The 14502-nt window shown below is 47.5% G+C and overlaps 1 protein-coding gene across 1 annotated transcript in view; it reads right to left on the bottom strand.

The window, feature by feature from the left end:
• Positions 1–9637: 9637 nt before the first annotated feature.
• Positions 9638–14502, bottom strand: part of BCO1 (beta-carotene oxygenase 1) — a 37625-nt gene continuing 32760 nt past the window's right edge. The window contains exons 9-11 of the mRNA XM_029926147.1: positions 14348–14495; positions 13238–13349; positions 9638–10385 (exon numbers count right to left, since the gene is read on the bottom strand). Coding sequence (XP_029782007.1) covers positions 10156–10385; positions 13238–13349; positions 14348–14495 — 490 coding nt within the window. The 3' untranslated portion in view covers positions 9638–10155. The remainder of the gene's footprint in view (positions 10386–13237; positions 13350–14347; positions 14496–14502) is intronic.

Genomic DNA, 14502 nt, shown 5'->3' on the forward strand with positions numbered 1-14502 from the left:
CCCCTCCACCTGGCCTCCCCTCCTCAGTGCTCAAGACCTGTCTGCAGCCAACCTCTTGAGGCCGACCAACTGCAGAAGCCACAAACTCATTACCTCCAGGCCAGCTGGAGAAACGGTGTAACAACACAACAGACTTTGGTGACTGCAGCCAGGGTCAACTCACCCTTCCATCTCTACACCCTCTAGATTCTCAAACGTTTATCTTTCAGGAAAAATCCAAAGTCAAACCATCCACTGCCCTCCCAGACTTTCGCAAGTATTGACAGAGATAAGAATTGAGGTTATGTGTGTTTTAGAGATCAAAATTGCCAGTGTGTTAATGGAATGGGGTGGGGACCGTGAACAGGATAATACCTAGGTTGCCTGGAATCAGTTGGCCTCACTACAGGCAATGCCTGCATCGTGACGAAAGCCATGATCAACCATAAAAGATAAAGAACCAGACTCACGGCCAAGAGAAACTCGGTCAGGCCATCCAGGTCGTGTGTTCACTCAGCACTCATGTTCTGAGCACCCGCATGTGGCCAGCACTGCTCTCGACCCCTAGGAGACGTGTGAGGCTACAACAGAAAAAAGTCCCTGGGGCGCCTGGGTGGCTCAGTCGGTTAAGCACCTAACTCTCAGTTTTGGCTCTGGTCATGATCTCAAGGTTCATGAATTCAATCCCCATATTGCCTGGGATTCTCTCTCTCTCCCTCTATCTCTGCCCCTGCCTAGCTCATGCTCATGCACACAGTCTCTCAATATAAATAAACAAACTTAAAAAAAAAAAAACAAACCAAGGGGCACCTGGGTAGCTCTGTCAGTTAAGCGTCCAGCTTTGGCTCAGGTCTTGATCTTGCAGTCTGTGAGTTCAAGCCCCATGTCAGGCTCTTTGCTGACAGCTTGGAGCCTAGAACCTGTTTTGGATTCTGTGTCTCCCTTTCTCTCTGTCCTTACCCTACTTGTGCTCACTCGCTCTTTCTCTCTCTCTCTCAAAAATAAATAAACATTAAAAAATATAAACAAACACCCCCCCCCTCAAAAAGTCCTTGCCCTAAGCAATCCTTGAGCTTACGTTCCAGTAAGGAAGATGGACAAATACCAATAACCACAATAAACATAAACTTTGCAGTATGCTAGAAGTCCAAACATGCTCCAGGGAAAACTAAGTTAAAGGATGTGATCAAGGGATCAGGAGTGTGTGTGGTGGAGGAGATAGGTGGCAGTTAAACTGGGGCCAGGAAATCCACACTGAAGGCGAGATGTGAGTAGGACCGGAAGGCAAGGAGGCCACGTGTGCTGCTGTGGTCATTCCTGAAAGGACCCGCGGAGCTAATGCAGATGGCACCGCTGAGTGTCTGCTGTTCACGTGGCGGAAATTCACTGAGTGCGTGAAGAGCTAGGTGCTTGGGGAGGGCTGGTTAACTGTCCCCACAGATATCCAGGCCCTAATCCCTGGGACCTGTGAATGTCACCTAGATGGTGAGGGGCATTGCAGATGTCATGAAGTGAAGGGTTTTAGATGGCAAGGGTATCCCGAGTTTTCCTCACAATGTCATCACCCCGGTCTTTAGGACACAGAGGTAGAGGGACACTGACTGCAGGAGGAGGAAAGCAATGGGACTCGAAAGCAGGGGACAGAAGGGGAAGGGCGTGAGACCCCGAGGCAGGGGTGAGGCAGCTGGAAGAGGCAAGGGAAACAGACTCTCTCCTGCAGCTTCCAGAGGGGAGCACTCCTTCTGCATCTTGCTTTTCTTCCCGCAAGACTCGCTTCGGACTTGTGCCCTCCAAAACCGTGAGAACAAATTTGTGCCGTTCCACGCACCCAGGTCTGTGGCGGTGTGTTCCAGCAGCCCCAGGAAACCGTGCTCTTTCCGAAAACGATATGGTGACGAACCAAACTGATGGAAATCCCTGCCACACGGACCACGCCCATTCTGTGTCAGGTGCTGTCCTGTGCCCTTGGTGCACGGTGTCCCTTTAGTTGTCACATAGATCCTAGGAGATGGTTGCTACTTGAACCCAAACCAAATAACTCAGAGACCCTGTTCTCTAACCATCATAACCGTGTCCTGCCCGTGCCCGTTTAGGCTGCCAGTGTGCGGTGGCTGTTAGGGGGTGTGCCAACGATCCGCTCATGTCATTTCTGATGCCGCTGGCCAGCTGGGTGCCTGGGAGGCTGAGCCCTTCTGTGCTCACCACAGCAGGAGAAGGTCTTGCCCAGAGAGAGAGGGGGACCATTCAAGGGTTTATCCTCTGCCTGAATTGCCCACATCAGCTCAGCTCATTGAGATTGTGATGACTAAGTGTCAGGCGCTTCTGAGGACTTTAAGAACATGGATTTATTTCATCCTCACAGTACTCTTATGAGCTACATACATTCTGTTCTTCCCATTTCACAGATGAGGAAACAGAGGCACAGAGAAGTTAAATAACTTGTCATCGGTCCTGAGACTTATCAGGAGCCATGAGTCACCTCTTAACTGTTTGAAGGCTCGTTAATACAATGGCTACAGTTTACTGAGCAGCGACTGTGTGCCAGCCACCCTTTGTCTACGCTTCACAACAACCCTTTGAAGGAGGGACAGGACTATCTCTATTTTATGGACGCTGAGACAGGATTGAAGCCCAGGCAGTGAGCCTGGGGCCTCCATGCGCATCATTGTGCCCTTCCTTGTATAGCGCATCTTCTGTGTCCCTGGCACTGTACTAAGCCCCGAAGGTAGAGAGGTGAGTAAGGTTCAGGCAATAAAAGGAGTGGTCAAGAAGTCAGACTTCGGGGTCTCAGGAGCTATCTGTGTGATCTTAGGAAGTCACTTAACTGTTCTGAGACTCCGTTTTCTCATCCATAAAATGGGAATGGTGCCAGGCTCTACCTCAGGGGTACTATGAGGCTTATACGAGACCCAGCACACGCAGTGCTTAAGCTCAGTGCTTGGCACAGCCTGAGTTGTCAGTACACGTCAGCTGTGGTTGTAAGAAAGCTCAGTTCCTGCCCTTAACAAAGACCCATGAGTGGTGTAGACATCACTGTTCCTCCCGTGTTCATTCCGATGGTAATTTAAACAAACCTTGAACTAGGCCAAGCCTCTAGCTTGCTCAAAACAATGGCCGACTGAAGACAAAATCAGGGAACGCGTGCTTTTCACCAGCCTCAAAGCTGCCCACCAGCTCTTCTTCCTCCTGGGATGGGCTAGGCTCTCCAGGAGGACCAGTCACCCTCAGCCTCCTGGAACACGGTGGATGTACTTAAAGAAAGAAAATACTAGAAAATCCCACCAGAGCATATGACTGTGAATTGAGCACACATATGCTGGACTTACCTCGAACTTTGCCAAGACCCAGTGATGAAGATGGAGGAAGATATTAAATCTCCATCACAGAGGAGCCATGGGAACCACTGACTGAGCCTTCCATCTTTCTTGTTTCTGAACCAAGGCCTTGCTGGGGTCACCGCAGAGCTGCCCTACAGTTCCATCTTGTGGGCTGAAGGAAACATCTTCTAGGGAATGATGGAGGAAAAGGAGATACACTTTTATTTCCTGACTGGAAGATTTATCAACCCTAAAAAGTGACTTTAATGCTGGGACACCTGGCTATCCTTATGCATCACACTGTCTGCAAAAACTAACTCAACATGGATCAGAGGCCTAAAAATTCATAGAAGCAAACAGGAGTAGATCTTTGTGACCACGGTTGTATGATTTCTTGAATATGACAACAAAAGCAGAAGAAAGAAGAAAAATTACGTAAACTGGACTTCATCAAAACCTTAAAACTTTCGTACTTCAGAGGACACCATCAAGAAAATAAAGATTAGCCACAAAATGGGAGAAAACATTGCACATCACATATTTGATAAGTTATTTACATCTACAATATATAAAGAACCCTTACAACTCAACAATAGAAAGACAAAGACCCCAGTTTAAAAATGGCAAAAGGTTTGAGTAGGTAGTTCCCCAAAGAAGATACACAGATGACCAGTAAGCCCATGGAAGGATGTCCAGCATCCTTAGTTTTCAGGGAAATGCAAATCAAAATCACGAGGTACCACATCGTTGTATCTAGGATGGCTAAAGTAAAAACATCAGACCATAACCAATTAGGAAGGTGTGGACATACTGAAATGCTCATATATTTCTAGTGGAAAGTAAAATGGTGCAGCCACTTTGAAAAGCAGCTTGGCAGTTCCTCCAAATGTCAAATATAGAGTTATATGACACAGCAGTTTTGCTCCTAGGAATATTCGTAAGAGGAATGAAAACATAGGTCCACATAAAAACTGGTCCATGAATGTCCATTCATAGCAGCGTTATTCACGACAGCCAAGGGAGGAAACAACGCAGACGTCTGTCATCTGATGAATGGGTACACAAAATGTGGTCTATACATACAAAGGAACATGGTTTGGCCACAAAAGAAATTAAATGTTGGTTCAGGCAACAGCATAAATAAACCTTGAAAGTCCATCCCAAGCCTCTCATACATTGTGTGATTCGATTTATATGAAATGTCAGGAACAGGGAGATCCATGGAGACAGAAAGTAGACTTGTGGTTGCCTAGAATTGGGGGTAGGGGTGCAGAAGGAGGGGTGACAGCTAATGGGGAGAGGGTTTCTTTTTGGAGTGATGAAATTGTTGTAAACTATACAGCACTGAGTATACTAAAAACCATTGAGTTGTATACTTTATTCTTTTTTTTTAATTTTTAAAAAATGCTTTTTATTTATTTTTTGAGAGACAGACAGAGACAGCGTGATCAGGGGAGGGTCAGAGAGAGAGGGAGACACAGAATGTGAAGCAGGCTCCAGGCTCTGAGCTGTCAGCACAGAGCCCGACGTGAGGCTCGAACCCTCAAACTGTGAGATCATGACCTGAGCCGAAGCCGGATGCTCAGCCGACTGAGCCCCCCAGGCGCCCCGAGTTGTATACTTTCAATGAGTGAATTTTATGGTATATGGATTAGATCTCAAAAAAGTATTACTAAGAAGATTTACTCTCAGTCCTTGATTGTCCTTGAAGAGGCCACTGGAGATTTCTCCACTTCCTACCTCAGTACAGATGAATTGGGGATCTGGCTGAAAACTTGTCTTTTCTGCCCACCTTCTACTCCACAGTTGAAGTTCTTTCTAAATTCTCCCACTTCTCTTCCGATCCCAGGCCTAAGCACAGGGCTGACACCCCTCTCCCCGAGTTCCCTACTGCCATCCTTCACGCATCAGCCAAACCAGGGATGGGGAGGGGTTTCAAGCCAGCACTAGTGCCCCCGGGGGTGTTCCCTTTTCCTACCCCCATTCCACTGAAGTGTGTTGGCTTGCTTCCGGTGTTGTGTCCTTCAACACGCCGTATGTTTCCTGAGGACAGTTGCCCACCATTAAATACCAACATAGGCTTGGTTGTCACTGGATGAATGAATAAATAAATAAATGAGTGAAGTGAATATATACCTGAAAAAGAACAAGTGTCTGTGCAGAATGGAAAGCTATGGAGAAGGCAGAATAGCGAAAAGGAAGGAGGGAGGATTTGGATGAAAGTTATATTACCATGTACTCCATTTTTTTCTTATTTCCTGAGTAATCCACATTTCTCAGCCCTACAGTCACTTTGACCACATGAGCCTCTCCCACTGTATAACAGCTTCTCAATTTCCCATAAATCAAACCAAAACCATAGACCTTTCAAAAAACACCTAAAACCTTGTTTTTCTACTCTTTGGCTCAGAAATACCAAGTTGGGAAGCTAGCCAAAGAAAATATCATTAACGAGCATTTGAATCCAGAGCAGGGGAGGGGGGTGAACTCTGGAAACACGTGTGCAAAGTTATTGATCTGGCATTATTTCTAATAGTCTGAAATTGGAGACAACCTAAATGTCCAGTGGTAGGATAGTATACATCACACTATGTCTCAAAGATGAAATAATGTGCTCCCATGAGAAGAATTTAGTAGTTTGGGGCACCTGGGTGGCTCAGTTAGTTAAGCATCTGACTCGATTTCAGCTCAGGCCATGATGGCTCTGTGTTGCCAGTGGGGAGCCTGCTTGGGATTCTCTCTCTGCCCCTCCCCCGCTTGCATGCATATGCCCTCTCTCTCAAAATAAATAAGTGAACTTAAAAAAAGAAAAATTCAGTAGTTTGAGAAAATACTCGTATCATATGTTAAGTGAAAGAAGCAGGTTTTAAACTGGTAGGTAGGGTATAAACTAACTGCTACTATATAATTTGTGTACAAAACTATTTTAATTTTTTTGAACATTTATTTATTTTTGAAAGACAGAGACAGACAGAGCAGAAGTGGGCGAGGGGCAGAGAAAGACAGGGAGACACAGAATCCGAAGAGGGCTCCAGGCTCTGAACTGTCAGTGCAGGGCCTGATGCGGGGCTCGAACTCATGAACAACGAGATCATGCTCTGAGCCGAAGTTGGATGCTTAACCAACTGAGCCACCCAGGCGCCCCTGTATCAAAATATTTTAAATACTGAAAACAAAACCACAGCAGAATGATTTCAGGGGTTTTCCTTTGGTAGTGGGCCTACGGGCATCTCTCATTTCTTCTTCAATGTAACCAGGTGGTCCACGATGAACATATGTGACTTTTAACATCAGAGAAAAATGTTCGCCTAATTCTCACTCTTTCAACTGCTCTTTCTTGGGGAATTCACTCTCCATGTGCTTTATTCACCCACCTCCAAATCCTTTCCCCACGCTGCACCCTCAGCCTGGAAGGACCACACTCGGCTCCTGGGGGCTCCGGGAACCTTTGCCTGATCACCAAGAGGAAAGAAGACTGGCTCACCCCGTCCCTGCCCAAACTCAGTGCCTCCACATCTCTCTCTGCTCGCCTTGTCCAAGAAAATCCTCAGCCTCTTTGCTGGTGCTTGACCTCAGGAGACTGTTTCCTGATGTGGCCCAGCAGCTGGCAATGACTGTGTTTGTGTCTGCACCTGGCGGCTGAGCTAAACACCTAGAAGGAAGTTGAGGTGGAGGCCACAGGGCTCATCAGTGTTGGATGATGAGGAAGCCAGTAATGACTCTTCTGCATGTCCTGATTTGCCAAGGGACAGACTTCTCTGGGCCATTTAAAGGCCACCCAGTCTTTAAACAACTGAAGAAGTGATCAAAGGTGTTTGTGCTTCACCTGGACCAGCATCCCTTCCTACTGGAGTCACCCGCACGCTCGGGAACTTTGGTTGGGAGGAAGTGAGTGTGAACTAGTAACTCGAAAGCACTAAGATTTTTCACAAGCTGATTTGTCCAAGTATACCTCCAGCTTATTCTTGAATTGGAATCAAATTAGAACTTTGAAGGAAAGAGTCAGTGGGTCAGCAAACATTTGAGGGCTTATGCGGTACCCAGCACATCTCAGGGCACTTGTGAAATGCTGTGGCTTTATCAAAGCAACAAACAAGCCTGAGTGATTGATTGTTCCTCTAGAACTTCCTGGTCATGCCTTACACCCACACGAAGCATAACAAGGAAGGCTCAAGGATAAGACGGACCGTCTTGTGGGGCCTTCAGGAAAGGCATGGGTCTTAGCTCCTGTGACATTTCGAGCTAATTACCCTGGCCTGTGTGTGAAACGCAATGGAGTTAAGGATCAAGATAAATCAGGTATCTTGGCATTTGCCTTTGATGTTTTTGAAACTCGGGGAACAAAAAGTTTGGTGTGCCCAGCTTCCTCATCAGTCTGGTATCTCACCTGTCATCCTGAGCAAGGTAAACAAACCACGGACATATTTTTCTTCCCCGAAGAACTGCACCCTTTTTCTTGAGTAGGTCTGGATACTATTTGGCAACTGGAATTGAGCAGAGTGGGGGTGGGGAAGCACTTTTTAATTCCGCCCTCTTCTCAAATATCTGAAGTAGAATAATGAGTAGGTGAGTGACTGTCGTATCTGTCAACTCTCTTCCATTCGGGCCATCTGAATGCAGACGTCAGTCATCCTGGTCTCAGGCCACCACGCTGGCATTTCCTCCCAGCCTGTCTCATGAAGGCTGAAGGTACTGGGATCCCCAAAGGAAGCAGAGAGTGTCTTCATTCCGCCATCTCCAGGGTCATGTTTCTGTTTAATGGGATCCGTGAGCTGAGGGTAAAATTGAAATACTGGGATGGTGGAGGGGGTTTGAGGAGCCAGCAGGGAAGGAGAGAGAGGAGGGTCAGGGATGGCAGGGCAGGAAGCTGCGTCGTCATCGGCGTCCACGTGGGCCGTCTTCCTTGTAAAAATATCCACTTCTTGTTGGTACATTATCAGCCAACAATCTGATTTTGAAGGAATTCACTCATGCAATCACTCAACAGATATGTATTGAGAGCCTGGGAGGCACCAGGCAGTGTTCTCGGTGCCAAGGATACAGCAGAGAACAAAATACACCCAACACAGAACATTGTGGATGGACCTCCAAGCAATTCTGCAGGGAAGAGTCAATCCCCAATCAGTGATTCCATTGATATAGCAATTTTTTAAATTCTAAGGTTTTAGAAGCGGTGGTTGCCAGGGGTTAGGGATGGAGGAGGTCATGGTGGGAGAAAGGTAGGTATAGTGATAAGAAAGCACCCCATGGAATCCTTGTGTTGATGTGCCATCTGGTATCTTCATCCTGGTTCCTGGATACAGGAACCTACACGTATGATAAAATTGCAAAAAACTAAGCATGCACACCAAAGAATACAAATAAAACTGGGGGGATCTGGAAGAGATCTGTTGACTGAATCAATGTCATATCCTGGTTGTGACAACTGCACTATAATGTTACCATTGGAAAACCTGGGCAAAGTCCACGAGGGATCTCTTTTGTATTATTTCTTAGACCTGGACATGAATCTGCAATGATTCTAATAAAAATGTCCAAAAAACACCCCCACAACAAAATCCAACCCCCAGACTTGATGGACTCTACATTTGAGTGGGAGCGAAGTATGGCTGCCTGGTGTTTTTGCAGGGTAAAAGTCAAGACCATCCTTCAGAGCTCTGCCTCCCCCCCCCCCACCTCCACCGGAGTATTCTATGCAATGTCACCAGACATTCCTTCCTGTCCTCAACACATGTCACTGAATCTCTCCTGGTGACTGAATAGAATCCAGACTTCTGGGAGGAGGCAGGTACAGAAGAAGGGGGGAATCCCAGCTCCCCTGACCCTGCGGCATGGGTACCTGGGAATGCTCCAGCCTGCCTTTGGGTCTCTATGCCAGGTACCCACTAGACTATATAAAGGTGACACTCACATGTCCATGGGGTTTCAGTACTCACGTTGCACGCTTCTTGCACATTCCCAGCTTCCATCGTCCATACCACCAACCTCCTTCCATCTCTCCCCAAACACCTGGTCTATCCTGGTACCAAGCTGAGCTCGAGGAACCTACTTTCCCCTACAGATGCTGCCAGGGCTCCCTGCCCTGGTTCTCAGCATCAGGCAAGAACTCCTCATGCCAGCCGTGGCCTGGGCCTCGGCCCTGGATCCTAGCCCCCTGGCCATGACTACTTTGGTCACCATCCAGCCCCTTAACCCTCTCCTGCAAAGGGGCTTCCCACACCAATCTGCTGTTCCAATCTGCTGTCCATGGGGCATCTGGCTGGCTGCAGCCGGTCTAGCTCTTGCACTCTAATTTAATGCCTTAGAAGAACTTCAGAGGAAGGAGCCACATAAAAACTAAATAAGGTTGGAACAGACTTTAACGCTTTTATTATTTTATATTATGCCATGCCTTTCATGGAATGACCACAAGGCAATATGCCTTCCTGGCCACAGAATTTACTAACTGGACATAGTTGAGAAATCTAGATCTCCCAGATGCACAGTCTAGTGTACTGGAAAGAGGGAGACAAGGGGCGGGAGGAAGGAGCAGTGATAGTTACCTGTCTCTTCTCTGGCACGCCAGTGGTTGCTCATTCTAAGGATGATTATGTGACTTAATACAATTTCTGGGCATGGTTTTATAATAAAGGAAAAGAGCTTTCTTGGAAGTGCTTAAGCTAATCAATACATATTTGATCCACTTTCAAACAAGGATTTTATGGCCAAAATAAGATGAAAGAAAAGACACAATTTCCATACCTTCCTCTCAAAGCCACTGTAAAAGGAAATGAAGGATCCCCTTCCGCCCAGAGAGGAAGCAAGCTCAAAGTCCTGTGGGCGCCCACCAGCGGAGCTGCTCGGCCCAAGCCTAACCCATTCAGGTCCGTGGGGCCGTGTGGCAGTCTGGAGCTCTGTCCTGCTGCTCCTGGGAAGGGGCCTGCTCCCTCGAGTCCCCTTCTGTGTCCGGGATGAATAACCCGTGGAGATCCAGGTGCATGTCTACGTCAATGGATGCACAAGCCAGTTCTGTGAAGCTTTTGGCATCCAGAACAAGCAGAAAAGGCAGCTTTTGGGGATCGGTAGAGACAATGGCTGATAAGATAATTCCTTTGGGGAAACAAAAAGAGACACTCTGTCAAAGTGCAGCCTTCAACTTCCTCCAGCTGGAGGTATGTAAGTAGGTAATCAAAGCAAAAGGAAAGTGAATTCGATATATTGTGTGCACAGGAGGGAAAGGCCGGGGAACTAGGAACTGGAAGACTGGCTGCGGCCCCACCGGGGTCCAGTCCCTTTACCTCTCCGACCCTTCATCTGCTCCCCTGTGGAGGAAGGATGATCCTCGCTACCCTTGCAGGGCTGCTGGGATGATCTCTTGCATGGGGAATGGTGAAAGCATTTTGTAAAATACTGTGTGCATTGAAGATTGGTATTTGACTACTATTTAGAAAGTCTGATTCTATAATCCAGTGAAGACATGGGTAAAAGACATGAATAGGCATTTCTCCAAAGAAGACATCCAGCTGGCCAACTGACATATGAAAAGATGATCAACATCACTCAACATCAGAGAAATACAAATCAAAACCACAATGAGGTACCACCACACACCTGTCAGAACGGCTCACATTAACACCTCAGGCAACAACAGATGTTGTCAAGAATGCAGAGAAAGAGGATCTCTTTGGCACTGCTGGTGGGAACGCAAACTGGTGCAGCCATTTCGGAAAACAGTGTGGAGGTTCCTCAAAAAATTAAAAATACGACCTACCAATTGCATTACTAGGGATTAATCCAAGGGATACAGGTGTGCTGTTTCGAAGGAGTACATGCACCCCAATGTTTATAGCAGCACCATCGACAATAGTCAAATTATGGAAAAAGCCCAAATCAAATGTCCATCAGTTGGTGAACAGATAAAGAAGATGTAGTATATATAAACAGTGGAGTATTACTTGGCAATAAAAAAGAATGAAATCTTACCATCCAACTACATGGATGGAACTGCAGGGTATTATGCTAAGTGAAATTAGAGAAAGACAAGTATCATATGACTTATCTGAGGGCTTTAGGATACAAAACAGATGAACATAAGTGAAGAGAAGCAAAAATAATAGAAAAACAGGGAGGGGACAAAACATGACATTCTTAAGTATGGAGAACAAACGGAGGGTTGCTGGAAGGGTTGTAGAGGGGGGATGGGCAAAATGGGTAAGGTGCATTAAGAAATCTATTACTGAAATCATTGTTGCACTATATGCTAACTAACTTGGATGTAAATTCAAAAATAAATAAAATAAAAATCACTAAGCTAAATAAATAAGTAAGTAAATCAGATTTGGGGCTGACTGAGGCTGATACGTGGCACTAGCTAGACTCAAGACTAGCTCACTCAACGGCACTGAATGAGCCCAATTCACTTTCTGCCCAAGACAGTGCACCAGCAGCCTCGGCCTTCCCCTCTGTAAAAAAAAAAAAATTAATAAATGGAAATATTCTAAGTATTCACTCTCAAGGGATGTAGGATTAAATCACAGAATGCACATAAACTTGCAGCAACTGTGCACGAGTCCTCGCAAAGCCTCCTGGGCTTCAGGGTGGCTGAGCACAGTCGAAGTCAGGTTGGCGTGGATTAAAATCCTGACTCTGGAGGTGTGGCTGTAGGTAAATTACATCACTTTCTCAGCCCCTCCTCTGGTGGAATGAAGACAATGCCACTCCCTGCCCACAAGAGAATGTAGGGGAAGCACTGGCCCAGCCAGTGGGAGGCCAGCTTCGGCACGAGGTGCTACGAACAGTCCCCCACCTCGGAGATGACAGCAGCCGGGGGTCCCCTCTGCCTGTGTGCCATGCTGTGCATGATTAGTAGGAAGACACAGCCCAGGCAGAAAACCACTCCTTCTCACCTCGGGAAGCAGCTGGCAGGCCCGGCGGGGCAGCTCGCCCTGCCCTGCAGGTGCGGGCAGCCCCACCCACGGTTCTAGTTGCACCCCCCCCCCACCTTAGCATCCCCAGGAGCGTGTGCAGGGGTTTCTGGGGCAAAGGCAGATCAAGGAGGGAAAGGACCGTTTGGTTGTGTGGAAATCTACAAATGAGAGTTGGGCCGCAAACGTGCATTTACAGGTGCTCTGGGCAAAAGGTACCTGCTTAGAGATGGTTAAGAATTGTTCAGCCACTTTGACAATAAATTATATTAAAACAAACAAACAAACAAAAGAATTGTATCTTAGCCTTTGCAATGAATTTTCAAGTGGAAAGGAAGTGGGCTTTGTGTAGTAAACAATTTAATGTCCCCCGAAGGGAGGTCTGACCTTTCCTCCTGGGAGGTGACCTCTAAGCCCCTGTAGTGTCCTCTCTCATAAGAATATCTTTATTTACCTGGGGCCGGCCTGACGATCTTTCCCAGCAACTCGATTTGGCCATCAGCTTGACCTCCAGAGGGGCTGAAGGCTAACGATCAACCGCATAGCCAACCAGCCATGTCTACGTGACCAAGCCCTACGGAGCGCTGACCCCAAGGCTTCGGTGAGTTTCCCTGGTTGGTGATATTCCACGGACACTGTTGGAGCTGGGGTGGGCCATGCCTCCTGGGACAACCAGAAGCTCCACGAATAGAATTCTCCTGGATTCTGTCCCATGATCCTCTTTTCTTTCAATCTGCATCCTTTCACTGTGATCAACCACAACCATAACAGTTTTCAATGTTCTGTGAATCCTTCTATCGAAGCCCAGTGGTCTCGGGGACCCCTGAACTTGCAGTTGGTGTCAGCCGTGAGGATGTTTTGGGGGACGCCCTAACTCATAGTTTTGGACTCAGACAGACCTGGGCTTCACAGCCTGACTCTACAGCTATGTGACCTGAGAGGTGTGGAGGGAGGGTCACGGCCTCCAAATGACGTCTCTGACTGGGGGGTGATCACAAGCGGAATGCAGCAAGCGGGTTCCCCTTCCTGGAGTCTTACCGTCGTCCTCATCCTTGGCACCCGGCGTGGGGACAAACAGGGGTTCTGCTGGCCAGCAGTGCTCCTGCCCCCATTTTAAGGATGACTTTGTGAGAACATCATATTTCAGGATCTGTACATCCAGAGAGGAGAGACACGTGAGCGACTGTTAGAGAGGAACGCTCCTCTTCTGCAAACAGCAGGCAGAGGGGAGGAAGCCGCTCCAGCGGGGACCCAGGATGACATCCACCTGGGGTCCGTGTAACAGCAGAAATGAAAGCAGCTCGCTTCCTCCTCCACCTGTGAGCAGAGAGCCTGTCGCCACGCCACAGCGAACACTACACACTGAATTCTTTTAAAAATAAAATGCCTAAATGTATCTGGTGTTTGGCGCTACATGGCAACTTTTGTGTGTGTTAAATAAACTAGTATATTCAATGCAAACATTTAAAGGATAATACAAACCTTTTGTTATTTTAAAACTGCAAGTCCCTGGACTTTTCTTAATCCCTAACAGAGCTGCTTCCCCTTGGGTGTGGGATAAGTGGGGAGTGGCTAGGTGTGTGTGTGTGTGTGTGTGTGTGTGTGTGAACCTTAAATGTTTGCTTTGTACATTTTTGCACTGTTTGCATTTTTTTAAAGGTATTCCATTTTATTATAAAAAGTGATGATGTTAAAGACAGGTCATATCTATACAACCCATAGTATAGTCCCCGGGATACAGTAATTGTTCAACAAATCGGTAGTTTAAAAAACAAAATCAGTGCCCCAAGTTTCAGCCTCTGCTCAAGAGGGTGAGTCCCTGAAGGCAGGGACGGGGGCCCCCTGTTCGCTTCCTTATCCTCAGTGCCTGCACGGTGTAGCACGTGCCTGGTGCCCAGGAAACTTGCTGAATAAAGAAATCAATGGATGAGACGCAGCCAAGACCTCCTTCCCGAGCTTGTGCCCAGCAGGCACGGCTCCCTCTCTCGGCTGGCCTCCCAGTGCCTTCCCTGTATTCTGTCCCAGACTGACCTCTCTCTCTGATCTGCCCGCCGCCCCCAAAGAGACCTCCCTTTTCTGATCAAGGTCACCCCGTCTGAGATCCTAGAGTTCAGGTGGACACCATCGTTGTCACACAGGGAGTGGTACCTTGGTTGGGAAGGGACTCCACTGAACTTCGGCCGCAAAGACATAGCGGTAGGGCTTCCCGTTGTGAGCGTAATTGATCCGAGGCAGCTCCAAGCCTGCAGAGAGCGACACGGCTGTGAAGCCCCCGTCACCGCGGCTGGGAGCACCTCTCCACA

Source organism: Suricata suricatta, chromosome 16 (assembly GCF_006229205.1).
Source record: "Suricata suricatta isolate VVHF042 chromosome 16, meerkat_22Aug2017_6uvM2_HiC, whole genome shotgun sequence".
In the NCBI taxonomy this organism is placed as follows: Eukaryota; Metazoa; Chordata; class Mammalia; order Carnivora; family Herpestidae; genus Suricata; species Suricata suricatta.